This window comes from Piliocolobus tephrosceles, chromosome 3, assembly GCF_002776525.5.
Source record: "Piliocolobus tephrosceles isolate RC106 chromosome 3, ASM277652v3, whole genome shotgun sequence".
In the NCBI taxonomy this organism is placed as follows: Eukaryota; Metazoa; Chordata; class Mammalia; order Primates; family Cercopithecidae; genus Piliocolobus; species Piliocolobus tephrosceles.
Genome location: NC_045436.1, coordinates 48970498 through 48987482, shown reverse-complemented (window position 1 = coordinate 48987482; position 16985 = coordinate 48970498). Strand labels below are relative to the sequence as shown.

The 16985-nt window shown below is 39.4% G+C and overlaps 1 protein-coding gene across 1 annotated transcript; it reads right to left on the bottom strand.

The window, feature by feature from the left end:
• Positions 1–6161: 6161 nt before the first annotated feature.
• Positions 6162–16763, bottom strand: UCP1 (uncoupling protein 1). Its single transcript, XM_023225957.3, has 6 exons — positions 16405–16763; positions 15585–15783; positions 10052–10252; positions 9844–9945; positions 8924–9104; positions 6162–6734 (listed from the first exon to the last, which is right to left on the bottom strand). The coding sequence occupies exons 1-6, from the start codon at positions 16528–16530 to the stop codon at positions 6620–6622; spliced, it is 924 nt and encodes a 307-aa protein (XP_023081725.1). The 5' UTR covers positions 16531–16763; the 3' UTR covers positions 6162–6619.
• Between the last annotated feature and the right edge of the window lie 222 nt (positions 16764–16985).

Sequence of the window (16985 nt, the reverse complement as noted above, 5' to 3'; positions counted from 1 at the left end):
GAAGCATCACATGAGTATGAAAAGTAGGTGCTTGCAGCCAGAACAGAAAAGGTTACACATGATCATGATAGATAGGAGGTTTGACTTGGAGGGCCATAATGTTTATTATCTTTCTTGAAATAATGGGGACCAGTAGCTGTTTTCTCAGGATAAATGGTCTACCCCACTTCTCCATGAACAGGTGTGGGGAGGCTTACTTTCCATTTTCATATTTATACACCTCTCTACAAAAGCAATTTTTAAGGAAGATTAGTGGAATTGTTAAAAATCTGAGAGGAATCAGGACTGGAGGTGTTTTGGGTTTTTTCTGTATTCAGTTTTTAATGAGAAAAGTTTTAAATGTAGTACAGGTAAGAACCAACTACTACCTTACTATTATGGGATGATTCTGTGTTTCTGTTCAAGTATTCAAGTAGCTTTCTCTGGGGGAAAAGTACCACTTGTACACTTAAAGGAATTGGGATTTTTGTCTACTTTGGATAAGGCAGTTGACTTCTTAAGTAAAAGCAATAGTGTAAAATGTCATTTTGTTTGGAATGTTAAGTGAGCAAATAAAAAAACATGTTGAAATTGTTATAAGCCTTTCTGTTGATACTTTTTTTCCATATTCCCTCATTTAGTCATTCATGCTCATTAAACATTTTTCTTATGTTGCTATAGGTAAATCAGAATATACAGAAAAAAGTTTTGATTTTCCTGACTTTTTAACTGCTAATTACCTATTTACAATGTTGAATGAGAAACAAGTGGTTATGAGACTGAAAATGTCCTTTATTTAGAAAGAAACCACCACCTCCACCTGCCTCTTCTTACAAACAGTAGGAATAATTCATGCTAAACTGCACTGTTTTATTCTTAACTTTACATAAAAGTTCTATTATCCATCATAAAGTGGATCTGTTTACACATAAATACATCATTTTTTACAGCTGCATAGCATTTCTGTGTGTATGTGTGTGTATGTGTGTATATCTTACTTTGAAATAAAAATATTACAGGTGGATCTGGTTGGATAAGGTTAAGTTAGTGCTAATTATAATTTTAAATATATGTATGTATTTGAAAATAGAAAGGCTGGAAATTAAAGACAAAACATCCATCTTAAGGAGTTTGATGAAGAACACAATAAATGTAAAGAAAATAGACAAGGAAACATTAAAGATAAGTGCTTAAAATGCATAGAATAGAAAACAAGCATATAGGATCAACAGAAATAAGTTTTTGCTTGAAAAGACTAATATTGATAAACTTGATGATACTAGTTAAGAATAAAAGAGCAAATAATGTCAATGAAATGTGGGACATCCCTACAAATTATACAGATGGTGAAAAAAATTAATTTTTTCAAAAATTTGAAAATTTTAATGAAATACAAAAATTTCTAGAAAAATACAGCTTACCCAAACTGTACAAGAAAGGGGGAAAGTCTTAGCCCTATTAAACTGAATTAGCAATTAAAACCCTTTCCGCTAAAAACTGCAGTTCTATATGGCTTGCATCGGTGAGCTGAATGACACATTTAAGAGTAAAATCACTTCACAAACTCTTGCAAATGATAAGAGTATAGACTCTGCAATTCATGAGACTGTCATAACCTTGATGACTAAAATTCCACAAGAACAGTATGAAAAAAAATTGTATGCCAATGTCACTTTAGATGCAATAATTATAAACAAAATGTTAGCATACTGAATCTGGAAGCTTACTAATTTTAATATATTAATGACCTGCATTTATAGATATATTGCTTTAATATGTGATCAGTTATGGCTCAGTTGATCACCAGAATAAAACTAATATAACTTTCCATATTAACATTTGAAAATCATATGATAGTCTTACATGCAGAAAAAACATTTGATAAACATTTATGTTTAAAAAATAGAAAATGAAAAATAAAAAGTGATTAATTTTATAAAGTGTATCCTTATAAACTACAACAAATACACTTCAAACAGTAAAATATTGGAATCAAATTTAGAAAGACTGGAGAACTGTGGAGCAGTTTGATGCAGATCATTTCCCTCTAGGGACAGACTATTAATGATAAAAATGCTTTAACTCTATAGATTGCATTAAATCTGTAAGATAAATGTAAAAACAGTTTTTCCCAATCCAAGAGTATGTTATATACCTATATAGTTTTAAAAAAAACATATTTCAATAGAATTGTAGCCTTTATAGAGTGATACCACACATCTTTTGTTGTATTTATTTCCAGGTACTATTTTAAAGTGCTTTTTTTTTTTTTTTTGAGACAGAGTCTTGCTCTGTCACCCAGGCTGGAGTGCAATGGTGCCATCTCGGCTCACTGTAACTTCTGCCTCCCGGGTTCAAGTGATTCTCCTGCTTCAGCCTCCCGAATAACTGGGATTACAGGTGCCCGCCACCATGAGCAGCTAATTTTTTTGTATTTTTAGTAGAGACAGGGTTTCATCATGTTGGCCAGGCTGATCTCAAACTCCCGACCTCAGGTGATCCACCTACCTTGGTCTCCCAAAGTGCTGGGATTACAGGCATGAGCCACCACACCCGGCCTAAAATGCTTTTATATAATACATTTTTAATATTGATTTTATTAGCCACTTTGCCAAACTCTTATGTATGCCAATTCTTTTGGATTTTCTGTGTACACATTCATATCACTCGTGAGCAGTAACTTTTATTTCTTTCCATCCATTAATTTGTCTTACTGCACTAGCTAGGACTTCTAGTACCATGTTGAACAGATGTGCTGTGCCAGTTTGGATTTATTCAGCAAATATTCAGTCCTCTCTGTTTCCCAATAAGGAGTGCATTTCTCTGCTCCTTAATGTTAGGCTTGACCATGTGACTTGCCAAGATCAGTGGAATGTTAGTGGACATAAGCAAAGGCTTGAAATAGGTTTGAGCAATTGGGCTTATTCTTGCACCTCTGCCATCACCATGAAAAAGAACACGCCTTGGTTTGTCCATGGGTACTAGATGAATCAGAGCCACATGGAGTTGATCAGAACTGGTCATAAACCCATGGCCTGAATTTAAAGGCCAACTGAATTCAGCTAAGATTAGCAGAGCTGCCTAGCTAGCCTACTGTTGTGTGAATTCTAAATTTGTAATATTGGTCAAAAGATGCACACATAAAACATACTGGATGATTCCATTTATATGAAGTTTAAAAATAGACAAATGAGCCATATAATTTAGGGATGTATACTTAAATAGTGAATCTGTATAAAAACACACGGAAAACCATTTACAATGAAAGCAAAGTTAAGATGGTCTCAAGTTGTGATCCCGTGGGTGGAGGTGGTTCTGCGGTGCTTGCAATATTCTGTTTCTTGAGCTTCACTTTGGTTACCTGTTCGCTTTGTAATAATACATTAAAATATTCATTTGCTTTATGCACTTTTATGTATATGTGTTATATTCCACAATGAAAATTTTCCCATTTTAACAAATGAAGACAAGAAGCAAGAATGATTTGCAGACTTTATATCTTACCTTGTTTCAAGTAATGGCTTGCCTTGTTAAACAAGGAACAGAGTGTGATTATTGCCACTTACTTTGCATGAAAAAGAAAAACTTTGTCATGATTCTCAGGCCTGTAGGGGCTTCCCCCCCCCCCCCCACCCCCCGCAGTTGTGTTCCCTATCAGATGAGATCACTGGGGCTGTTATCAAAGCACTTGGTAAATCCCCAGGTACCTTCTGATAACAGATGGATTCCCTTATATTTCCTTCTGTATGGGGGCAGGGCCTATGCTTGTTTTATGTACCACTGTGTAGTATACACAATGTCTAGAGCATAGCAGATCCTCAAATATCTTCTGATGACTGGCATTTCTCTGTACCAGGAATTGGCCAACTTGCTTCCCTCCATTTGCAACTTCCCATTGCCTGACCAGGGTCCCAGGCACAGAAATAAAGTTACATGTTTTATTCCTCATTCTTGAAAGAAACATGCTATTTTAAGGTTGTGATTTGTCCTAGTTTGAATTCCCTGTGAATCAGACCTTGGGGAAAGGATTTGCAGTTCATTTCAGAGGTGATCCCAGGAAACACTGGTAACGGAGTAGGGAACCGAGATAGGGAATAGAAGTGAGCCCCCAAATGTTGTAAGCTAAAAATAAAATCTAAAGCTTCCCACTGACTAAAGGACCCCCTCTTGGCCAAGGGGACCCCAGAGAAACCCTCAAAACTGAATTCCCAGCCGTGATAGAATGGAAGGTCAGTCATGCTTTGTTATACCCCCTCCGCTGGATGGTTTAGACACAACTGACCAGCACGAATGGTAAAATAGAGATCACAGACTGAGGGAACAGACGCTTTGTGGCAATATTCTTTGTAGCATTGTAGTCTTCTCTATAGTGATATGACACATCTTTTGTTATATTTATTCCCAGGTACTATTTTTAAATGCTGTTATACATTTTTACAGCTTTATTTTCTTACTTCCTTTTGCTGGTATATAGAAATGTAGGTATCTAGTCTTTTAAATATTGACTTTATTAGCCACTTTGCCAAACTTCTATTATGTATGCCAATTATTTTGGATTTTCTGTGTATACATTCATATCACTTGTGAGCTGTAAGATGCCAAATTATAAACAGGACCTAAGGCCATGCCAGGCAGGATTAAGTTACACACTCCTACACTTGAAGAATAAACTATGTTCTAACTGCCGCAAGATTTTTCTTTTTCTCGAGCAGCTAAACAAACACTGGCCTTGAGTGTCTGAAGCAATTGCAGCTTCACCAAGTGTTGACTGACTCCAGCCCATTTTCCACGAGCCATAACTACAGTTTTAACTGGACAAGAGGATTCTAGTAGCTTTCTCCTGATAAGAGACCAACCACTGTGGACTGGCTCTGGCCCATTTACAGAGATGGTGCATTGTGTGCCTTTGTGTGCCTGCTTCACCTTGTCATGTATAGGGCCTAACTGTAATGCATTTAAATGTTAAGTCCCCACCCCAAGGTATAACACGCATGTTTGTTTAACCTGCATGCATCAGGACTGCCTTCATGAATATTCATGATCCATCTGTAGCCTGTTGAATATGTATACTTGACCAACCCATTCAACTTAAATTCCTGTCTTACTCTTCCTCCCCTAGAAGTGCCTGCCTCTGGTCTTTGCTGGAGGATACGCTTTCTAACCTGCAGAATGACCACCTTGAAGGCTGTAACCCTTTGTAAGAAATAGTCTCCTTTCCAAATGCATGAAGACCCTGTGATTTTTTTAGTTAGCGATAATAAGCAAAACACTACTGTGTGTTACTAGAGTTTGATCCCTCAGCAGTACTCCACCTGACAGTTGAGGGAACTGAGATATTTGTACACCAACTACTACCAGTTATTGGTTAAGGGCTGCACTGGGGCTGTGTTATTTTCCCTGCTCTTCTAGAATGCCATGCACAGGTGAGTAAAGCTGGCTCTGGTGGCCAGAAGACCCTAAAAAGGGCAGGTGCTGACATGACAATAGGAAGTCAGGCCAGCAAGCACTAAAGAGCAAAATGGTATGTGTGGGACATAGAAGATATCTGCTACAAGACACTTTTGCGGGTAATGAATGGGGAAGATATGCATGAGGGCAAAGTGAGGATCCTCAATAGTAAATGTAATGTGGAGTTAATTAAAACAGAACTAGAATGATGTTTGGCAACCTGTAACCTTCCTGGTCGTCCAAGCTGCCAATCCTTGTATTTGGCTTAAAATCAGACTGGGCTTTGTCTTAAAAACTTCTTTTTAATATGTTTTACTGTTTCCCTATCTCTTCTGCATGCAGTTTGTAGGCATTAAAAAGGTTACTATGGGTGCTAATGATGCATTTGAATTTGACTTTGCTGAAAGATTCCATGAAGATTCATTTTCATCTCAGTAGGAATCTCAAACTGTTCCTCTGTCTTCCCAGAAGTACCCTCCAGCTTTAAAATTACGTGATGCTCTCACAGATGCCAGGACTCTAGTAACAATCCTGCTAAAATGAATATAGTGTCTTAGATTAGAAGTTGTTAAAGATGTCATCAAATCTGGACTCTAAACATTAAAAACTTATACTAATAACATTCAGAGTAGGTTCATGCCTATGATTCTACAGACCTGCACTTCCTATTGGGCAGTATTGTATTCTAGGTGAACTTGACTCCTACACCCAGGTATAGATCTCAAAAGACAAACTTTAAAAGGTATTAGCAATAGTTTATTGAATATATTAACTGACAACTGTGGTTAATAAAAACTAATATTTTTAATAACTTCATTTTTAAGTATTTATAAATATAAAGTGTATTTCACTCAGTTTCTTTTCTACCAGTTGGAATTGTAATTAAAACATGTTAAAGTTCTTCACATTCATTCACACAATTGCACTCCAGAAATGGTCAAATGCAGTAGCTTATCTGCATTACATTTGCCAGGGTATATGCTGAATGTTTTGCTTTCCCCTTCTTAAGACACAGAGAAAAAAAAGTTATTATGAAATAGGCATTAGTTTTCCTCATTTTTATAAAGTCCAAAATTCTCTACCAAAATTCCTTTATCTTTTTAGGTTAAAATAAGTGAATAAGTTTCATTTGTTTTTATGATCCATTCAGCAAGATTCCCACTGGTATGTTACATCATTTTCTTGAAGCTGATTATGTGGCACAGTCCATAGTCTGCTTTGACTTTGACAGTTCTCGTTTCAGTTGTTCAAAGCACACAAACATAATGACGTTCCAGGATCCGAGTCGCAAGAAGGAAGGTACCAACCTAGAAAAGTGCATGTCATTGTTCAATTGGTTTGTTTGAGATTCTTTTTTTTTTTTTATTTTTATTTTTTGAGATGAGGCTTCACCCTGTCACCCAGGCTGGAATGCAGTGGCACAATCATAGCTCACTGCAACCTCGAGCTCCTGGGCTTAAGTGATCCTCCCACCTCAGCCTTCCAGAGTAACTGGGACTAGAGGCCGCACCACCACACTCAGCCTGAAATTCTTAAAGTGATTATAGCAGGTTATGCTTCTCATTTTGCCACTCCTCAAGTGAAGATGCTTAAAAGTACATATTCTTCATCTTTCTCTCCTCTGCTGAAAATAAATTTTCCTTTAGATGTCCTACATTACTTCAAAACAACACAGCCCTAATGATCACATCTATACAAATCCACAAATATCCTTCACTCCCAAAACATGTCTTCTCTTCTCTGACGTGAACTTTTTCAAAAACTCTTTCCTTGTTTTAAGGAAGGGGGAATTTTTGCTTGTTTTGCTTTGCTTTCTGAATGGGAGGTAGGAAACTTAGAAGGGGGAAGGAAGAAGAGAAACCAAAGAAGTATTGAGTAGAGTCAAGAAATCAATGCTGTCTCAATCTTGACAATTCTTGTCCTTACAGAAATTGTTAAATGTTTAAATGGGTTTTATTGTTTAACCTATAAAAACACCCCTCTGCCCCAATTTTTTTCCTTCAAGTCTCTTAACATGTTTCTCTTCACCTCTCAATGTGGGGTATTTTATTGCCCAAAAAACCCCACAAAATTACATTTCAGTAGCATTAAGTACATACACATTGTGTGTAACCATCACCACTATCCATCTCTAGAACCTTTTTGTCACCCCAAAAAGAAACTATCCATTAAACAGCTCCCCATTTTTTCCTACCTCCAGCCCCTCGTAACTTCTATTCTTTCTGTCTCTATGAATTTGACTACTCTAGGTACCTCATTTAAGTGTAATCATACAGTATTTGTCCTTTTATGTCTGGCTTATTTCACTTAGCATAATGTTTTCAAGGTTCATCCATGTTGTAGTATTTCTCCCCCAAAAGGTTTTTAAATTTGAAAAAAATAAAATTATTAAATGGTTAATGGTTTAATAACTGGTATATCCATTTTAAGTTAATTTTATAAAGAACTTCATTTGTATTAATGTATCATAAGTACAGATTATGATGAGTTGGAACTTTTTATAAAATGTGTATGATGCATTCATGCTTAATTTATAAGGCTTGAGGAATGGCCTTACAGTTTAAAAAGGTAATAGAATTTTATCATTTAACCACTAGTGTAATCCTTGTGGAATATATTGACAGATTACTTAATACTGTATTTTCTTCTTCTTCTTCCTCTTCTTCCTTTTTTGAGACAGGGCCTTGCTCTGTCTCCCAGGCTGGAGTGCAATGGCACAATCATAGCTCACTGAAACCTTGAACTCCTAGGCTCAGGAGATCCTCTTGCCTCAGCTTCCCAAGTAGAGGGGGCTATCAGTGCGTGCCACCACACTCAGCTAATTTTTCAGTTTTTTTTGTTGAGACAGGGTCTCGCTTTGTTGCCCAGTCTGGGCTCAAGTGATCCTCCTGCCTCCATCTCCCAAAGTGCTGGGATTACAGATGTGAGCCACCACGCTGAGCCCATACAATATTTTCTTAGGAAGGTAGTTTCCAAATACAACATTGCATTATGGAAATACGTAATCTATTACACAACACTTGTTTCTAGGTGAGTGTAATAATTACCCAAATCACATAATTTTCTGCATCACTTTTCTAGATTGGTGGTGATGTCTTATCTCTAGTTTTACAATTTTAAAACTTGAGTCCATCAAATTAAATCAAATCAAATCTTGCTCTCTCATAGCTCTCTATTATGATTTCCCTCTACTTTATAGCTCTCTTGACCAGAGAAGGCAAAATACTGTCTACTTTTCCAATAGATTGGGACCAATGGAAAAGGCACTGATCTTGAATGAGCCTTTGATCAAAGTTGAGAAAATTTTAATATAATGGCTTTTTACTTTCTGGCACAGTGGAATTGGTGGATTCAAGAAATCTGTGGTAAGGAAAAGTCAATACTAAGTATATGAATACTAAGGCTTGTAAGCTAAATGTCAGTTGTTTGACATGAGAGTGTCCCAAAGCACATAGACAGTCAGAACACATTACAGATACACAAGACCACATCTTACCCCTTGAAAAAAGCCATTGGTCCTTCATTAGTGAACATTTTCATTGCACAGTTGGACACACTTCTATACTGTCCTGGTGGAGAATTAATAAATCTGGTTTTTACTACATCCACCGGGGAGGACATAGCTGTTGCGCAAAATCCAGCAATAAGAGCCGACACCAAGTGGCAAGGGACGTCATCTAAAATGGATGGGTGAAACAGGTCAACATCAGACTTTTGGGGGCTTGCAATTTAGTTATCTGTCATATCTTTATAAACCTGTTGATAACAGTAGCTCAGTGAAGATGTCTTATAAATAAATAAAATAAGAAAGGTATTGTACTAGAAAAAGAGGTAAAGAGTAAATGGCTTAATAGATTGTTAACACTTTAGGAAAATAACCTGTTAGTTTCCCTTGTGCCTTTAAGGCCTGCAATAATGCCTAATATGTGAGCATCTAATACTTTTTTACTGAAATAAAGTGCAAGGGAAATTTTAATGTCTCTAGAAGTTGTTAGAATATTATTTTTAAGAACCTATCTTGTGGAATTACTTTTTGGATGAGACCACTGATAAACTCCTTGTATAACTAGATCTTTTGGATATAGTGCAGGAGGGATTTACCTCCTGAATTCTGCTGTATAAAGAAAAAGATTCTAACAAAAGTTCCATATATTAGTGTTAAATGAGAATAATGCTGACCTAAGATGAAATTGCCTGTTATTTTTGTTGCAAAACATTTCTGTTGTGGCACAACTTCTTAAACTTAATATTTTGGTCTTTTCCTGCTGCTCACAAAGTTATATATAGTTTAAAATTACTTATTTTTAAAAAGAGAAAACTATTAGAGTTAAGGGATTGAGTATAAGGTGGCTGCAGAAGCTCCAAGAGGAAATTCTAAAGGTGCAGAGCTGTTTGTTATATGAAATGGGAAGTTACCTGCTAATATGTTGTTTTTCACAAAGGCCTCCTTCATTAGATCATATGTTACTAGCTCTGTACAATTGATGATGACACTTCTCATCAGATTGGGGGTAGTCCCTGGGAAAAAAAAAAAAGAAAATGTTTACTAACTCTACTTTGTAGTAAGTTGCTAATTGTATGTATGTGCTTTGGTGGTTCTAAAACCCACTTTGAAGTTAGTTACCTTTCCAAAGACCCATCAAGCCTTCCGTTGTTGCTATTATTCTGTACGCGTTATAAGTCCCCGTGTAGCGAGGTTTGATACCGTGGAGATGGCTCTGCGCTTGAAGTCTGACTTTCACAACCTCTGTGGGTTGTCCGATGAATACTGCCACTCCTCCAGTCATTAGACCAGCTAAGATCTTGCTTCCTAAGCTAGGTGTTGCTATCCAGAGAGAAAAAAAAATTATTAAGAAAAAAAAATTAAAGACCTAGAATGCATGCATGTCTTTTTAATTTTCAGTGGTTCATATTTTTGTATTCTTTTTTTTTTTTTTTTTTTTTGATACAGACTCCTGCTCTGTTATCTAGGCTGGAGTGCAGTAGTGCAGTAGTGGTGTGATCTTGGCTCACTGCAACCTCCACCTCCTGGATTCAAGCAATTCTCCTGCCTCAGCCTCCCAAGTAGCTGGGATTATAGGTATATGCCACCACACCCTGCTAATTTGTGTATTTTTAGTAGAGACAGGGTTTCACTGTATTGGTCAGGCTGGTCTTGAACTCCTGGAACCTCAGGTGATCCGCCTGCCTCGGCCTCCCAAAGTGCTAGGATTACAGGTATGAGCCACCACACCTGGCCCATGTTTTTGTATTCTTACAGCTTTTCTACTCCTCTAATGCATGTTCACGTGTTGATCATGTACTAAATGCGTACCAACTCAGAGTAAGGCTAGAAAACGTCAGGTGTCTGAAATTTTTTAAAAATGAAGACTTTCAAGGAATAAGAAAATACAATGCTTATTTTCACAGTGGTCTGATTTTTTCCTGTGTTCAGCTTGGTTCTTTCTTATATTTAGCTCTCTTTTCAGTATTATCCGACTGTGAGGAGGCACCCGTCACCAGTGAGGCTTGATCTTTCTCCCATGAAGGATAATGTTAATTATGGGACTTGGTGGCCTTAGAAGAAACCCAGTGGACAAGCTGCACCAATATGGGCCATCAACTAGTGTTAGGCTACAACATGTGATGGGAACAAAAATAAGAAGACAGGCAAGAAGAAAGTGATTTTTGTCTTAAAATTTTGAAAAAATTAGCTTATGTTGCTCAAGACAGATATCATTAAATACAAATAGTCTTGAAGCCCAATATTCATTTCTATCATTAAGTAAATATAAAATTATGGTTCAGCAACATTTACTCAGCAAAGACTTTCTCAGTCACTCTAATTCAGTTTCCTAATCTGTCAAACAGGGATGATAATATCTACCTCCTCGAGTTGTGTGAGTTAAATAATACTGATAAAGAGCTTACACTGTCTAGCACAAAGAAAATCCACAAAACTGGCAGCAATTTTTAAATCACTATCGTGATTGTACTCTTCTCATCATGCTTTAGCAGGAGCTGGGCATATGATTGACAGCTGTCTTTTAATTGGCAATATCATATGATTACAGATGCCTTCACTTTTAGCTCACATTTGTAATGCATTGCACTACAATGTAGTGTATCTTGATGTACTCATCCTATCCTCCAATCTCCAACTTTCAAATCCCTCTCTTCACTTCTCAGTCAAGCTTCCTGGAAAAGAGGCTATGTATTTTTTTTTTCAAGAACTAAAAGAAATTTGTTTACAAAATATATTGTTTGTCTTTACTTCTCAGACCCATTTCTTCCTCAGTCCCCTACAATATAGCTTATACCCCACTACTCTGCTGAAGATGTTTTTACTAGAAAATCAGTGAGCTTCTATTTGTTATGTACAATGATCACTTTTCAGTCCTTTCCACACTCTCTACTGTTTGACCCTATTGATAGTCCCTGCTGTGACTTCCTGGAATCTAGCCCAGACTTTTCTCCTAAACTCATGTGCCTACTGGACATTACCTGTTGACATGGCCTAAACCAAATTTCTTGTGTTCCCCCTAAGACAGCTTCTATACATCCTCCCTCAATAAAGGGTATCTTTAACCAGAAACTTGGAAGTCATCTTGTATTTCTACCTGTCCCTTATGCCTTACTTCTATTTGTTCACCAATTCAATTCAATTATACTCTCTCAGTCTTTCTGATTGACATCTCTTTTTCCCTATTGCCAGTGCTTTAGGGCATACCCTGATCATTTCTTGCTTTCTAACTTACCTCTTTCTTACTCCTTTTACATATATACTCTATCTGCTGCCAAAGTGATCTTTTGAAAATGTAAATTGTTTATGCCACTCCCCTGCTTAACATTTTTACAGTGACTTCCCACCAGGGTAAGGATAAAATCCAAACTCGTTAGCATCACCTGCAAGGCCTTCTGTGATCTGGCTCCTTCCTGCCTCTGTGGCTTCACCCCTCCTTCCTCACCAACATGTCCTCCCTGTGCTATGTTCACTCTACTCCTCACTGAGTCTTTGTACATGACCTTCACTCTACTTGGAAGGTCTTTCTCACCCCTTTGCCTGGATCACTCCTGCTGGCCTTTCAGAATTGATCCAGACATTAACTCTTCAGGAAAATCTCACAGGACCATGCCTCCATGGCTAGGTTAAATAGTTCTGTTTAATATGGCCACCATCTTGTAATTATAGTTAGTCATGTGCTGCATATGTGATGGTGGTCCCACAAGACTAGAACAGAGCTGGAAAATTCCTATCATCTAGTGACATCCCAGGCACCATAAGGTTGTCATGTAATGGGTTACCTTTTCTGTTTTTAGGTACACAAACACTTAACTGTTATACAACAATTGCCTGTAGTATTCCATACCAACAGTCTGCATAGGTTTGTAGCCTAGGAGCAATAAATTATACCATATACACTAGGTGTGGCTATGCCATCTAAGTTTGTGTAAGTGCTCTCTGTATGTTCATACAACAACCAATTTGCCTCCTAACTCATTTTTGAGAATGTATCCCCATCATTAAGTGAAGTAGGAGTGTATTGCAATACATCATGTGTCATGGTGTTGCTGGAAGTCAGGGACCCCAAACGGAGGGACCGGCTGGAGCCACAGCAGAGGAACATAAATTGTGAAGATTTATGGACATTTATCAGTTCCCAAATAATACTCTTAAAATTTCTTATGCCTGTCTTATTTTAATCTCTTAATCCTGTTATCTTCATAAGCTGAGGATGTACGTCACCTCAGGACCCTGTGATGATTGCATTAACCATACAATCTGATTGTGAGACATGTATGTTTGAACAATATGAAATCTGATTGTAAAATGTGTGTTTGAACAATATGAAATCAGTGCACCTTGAAAAAGAACAGAATAATGGCAAATTTAGGGAACAAGGCAAGACAACCATAAGGTCTGACTGCCTGTGGGGTCGGGCAAAAAGAGCCATATTTTTCTTCTTGCAGAGAGCCTATAAATGGATGTGCAAGTAGGATAGATATCACTAAATTCTTTTCATAGCAAGGAATATACTATTAAGACCCTAGGAAAAGAATTGCATTATTTGGGGGAGGTCTATAAACGGCCGCTCTGGGAGTGTCTGTCCTGTGCAATTGAGATAAGGACTGAAATACACCCTGGTCTCCTGCAGTACCCTCAGGCTCACTAGGGTGGGGAAAAACCCCACCCTGGTGAATTTGAGGTCAGACCGGTTCTCTGCTCTCGAATGCTGTTTTCTGTTGTTTAAGATGTTTATCAAGACAATACGTGCACAGCTGAACATAGACCCTCATCAGTAATTCTAATTTTGCCCTTTGCCTTATGATCTTTGCTTTGCCCTTTGCCTTGTGCTCTTTATTGGCCTCAGAAGCATGTGATCTTTGTGACCTACTCCCTGTTTGTACACCCCCTCCCCTTTTGAAGTCCTGAATAAAAACCTCTGGTTTTGCGGCTCAGGTCGGCATCATGGGCCTACTGATATATGTCACCCCTGGTGGCCTAGCTGTAAAATTCCTTCTTTCTACTCTTTCTCTTTATTTCTCAGACCAGCCGACACTTAGGGAAAATAGAAAGAACCTATGTTGAAATACTGGGAGTGGGTTCCTCCAATATCATGGAATATAGTCATCTATTCACTTCTCCCCACACCCCCCTTACTGTCAACTGTAAACTCTGTCCAGAGACACATCTGCCATCTAAACATCTAACGTAGTTACTGGCACATGGCAGTTCAATAAAGCCTACTAAATAAACTGAATCTATATAACATAGAACACTGCCAACATATGTCCTATTAATTTGGTGCCCAAAGTCTGCAACAATTGATAGAACAGTCAATCTGTGAAGAAAACCACCAGAACGAGCACTTGAGCTCCTTTGTGTTTCCTCTCTTGTACATCTGTAAATATCAAAATGCAGTTTTGGTCTAGTAACATACAGACTTTATCTTCACTTTGAAAGTACTTGTGTGGATAAGTATAATTTACATATTTGTATAGAAAATATTTATAAATTATCCCATAAAGCTACAGTATTGAAGGTTACTCACAGCAGAATTGATGAAATCTACAAGATGGATTTCACTTAATATATTCATTTTGTCATCAGCACATCTTCTCTCTGGCTTGTCTGCTCCACATGAAAGTGCCTCTCATGTTGATTAGCTGTGTGATTTTGTGCATGTTACTTAACTGTCCTGATACTCAGCTAACAGTTTTTACTCACAGCATTGTTGTGTGGTTTGAATGATGGACAGAATCATATGCGAAGTGTAGAAGGCAGTAGAGAACAGGGTTAAGAGCCTGGAGTCCGAGGCCAGACTGCCTGGGTTTGAACCCTGGCTCTGTCCCCTCCCAGCTGTGTGACCTTGGGCAAGTGATGAATTGCTCTGTGTTCAGTTTTCCCATCTGCCAACGGATAATGATACTAGTACCCTTCCAGTTGTAATGTATCTGAAGCACTTAGAACAGTGTCTCATTCATAGTAAGCCCTCAAATAAATACTAAAGTGACAGGAATTCTTAAAGTGCACTTGCACTCAGGAAATATGTTTCTTTTTCCTTTTCCTGTAAACAAACTCCCTACAGCATTCATCCATTTTTTTCTGGTCTGGTCTTCCCTGGACCTTATGAGGAACCTCTTAAAAGGAAATATGTCTTTTCCCGTCCTTTCAACTCTCCTCACCAAGTCTGGCTTTCTTTGCTTCAAACAGAAGGTTTTGAACTTTGTTGCAAACCCAAATGAGGGAAGCTTGTGGAAACACAGATACTCTGGTCTCTAGCCTGAGGATTCAGACTCAGAGGACCATGGTAGTCCTTGTCTGGATTTCTGACAAGCTCCATAGATGTTTCTGATATATTTCCCTGTTTGGAGAACTTTAAGTTAAACATTATTCTGTAGCTCATTCATATTCTCCAGGTGGAGATCCAAATTAGGCACAAAACTTCCATGACTGGGTGACTTTTTAAAAGTATAAATCTGCATCTAAAATGTCAATTTTGCGTACTTTTTTCTTTCTATGAACAATGAGCTAATATTTGGGGAAGGGAGAGAGTTCAAATATGAATGTTTTCTCGCCAATTTGTTATGAAAACCACTCCTCGATGTGTTACATTTTTTGGAACAGAGCAGAGCCCAAGGTTTTTCTGCCCCTCCCAGGAACGTTCACTGCTTACTTTCTTTGCCTGCGGTGAGGAACTCCTGGACCATGTCATAGAGGCCGATCCTGAGAGAGGTGGAGCTGATTTGTCTCTGAAGCCCCGCAGGCAGCCCGCTGTAGAGTTTCAGCCGCCCTTCTGTTTTGACCAGAGTGGTGATTGTTCCCAGGACACCTTTATACCTAATAGCACTGGACGTCGGGCGTTCGCCTTGGACCTGGAAATAAGAAAGGTGCAGATCAGAAGGGAGCGAACACTGAGTTCACTCTTAAGCCAAGATTTTCCCCACCGTGTTCCTATTTTCTGTTTCTTTTCTCAGCAACATCCCCCTTCCATCCACCTCCCTCTACCCCGTGTGTGTGTGTGTGTGTGTGTGTGCGTGCGTGTGTGTTCGTGAGCGTGCAGATTGGGGGAGGCTGGCTACAATGCACACTTTGAACATCCCCCTCCCCATGAACTCTCCAGAACCCCTAGGGCAGTAGGATAGGACAGAACCCTCGAAGAATCAAAGAAAGGAAAAAGCACCTGACTAGTAAACTCAGGAGAGGCCAGTATTCTCAGCTCTTAGAATACTAACTGCACCCTAAATTTTGGGAGAATTTGGTAGTAGTCATGGTCAACCCATCCTCTGTGGCCCTCGTGGTTCTTCAGCTAATCCTAGAAAAAGTTCCAGTTTCCCATCCTAAAGCACCAGCCCTGGGACAAGGCCAGACTGCTTTGGAAGGGCACTTACCCTACCTAGAAACAGTGGTTACACCAAAGCAGAGAACAAATGGAATGCACTCAACAGCATCCCCTCTGCCCTGAGAGCCCTCCTCATACCCCTCTGGCTGGCTACCTGGAGCCGGACTTTGGCCGTGTCCAGCGGGAAGGTGATCACGTCCGCTAAGCACGCCGCTATTCCAGCTGAGAAGAGCTGGATCCCCAGGGTCGGGTGCACGTCTGAGGCTGCCAGGCCCCCCATCTTCACTCAGAGACTGGAGATGCAGAGGAAAAGGGTTCCAGCCCCGAAGGTGTGGGAAGTTTCTTTGCCTTTCTCTTCACGCCTGTCTCCCGGGCAGCGAAACCCGCTTTCTGTTTTTTGAACCCCCCACCGGGCAGCTGAGGTGCAGAGGCGGCTGCTCCAGACGAAGCGCGGCGTTGGGGGCCGAGTCCCCGCGTCCCCTTCTCCTCACCCTAGGGCCAGCAGGACCCTCTGCGCCCCGGTCTTCCGCTGGGACTTATATAGCTGGGCCGCTCCGGGGCTGGGCCGCACGAGGCGTGGGACCTGGCGGGGGCGTGTCAGGGAGCACCGGCTCCCTCCCATTCCCATCCTCGCCCGGCGCCTCGGGAGCCCCGCTTCTCTCCCCGAAAGCTCTAGGCCGGTCCCTGGTTGTCTGCGCCCGGCACTCCGCGCGTCGGAGGGAGGGCGCACCGCGG

What these genes read in the sequence shown, in the direction of transcription:
- UCP1 (XM_023225957.3), bottom strand. Translation starts at nt 16,530, where the DNA reads ATGGGGGGCCTGGCAGCCTCAGACGTGCACCCGACCCTGGGGATCCAG. An exon ending in CCTCACCGCAGGCAAAGAAA is followed by an intron (nt 10,253 to 15,584) that starts GTAAGCAGTGAA and finishes CTCTCTGGATAG; the next exon opens with CAACACCTAGCTTAGGAAGC. An exon ending in CTTGATGGGTCTTTGGAAAG is followed by an intron (nt 9,946 to 10,051) that starts GTAACTAACTTC and finishes TTTTTTTCCCAG; the next exon opens with GGACTACCCCCAATCTGATG.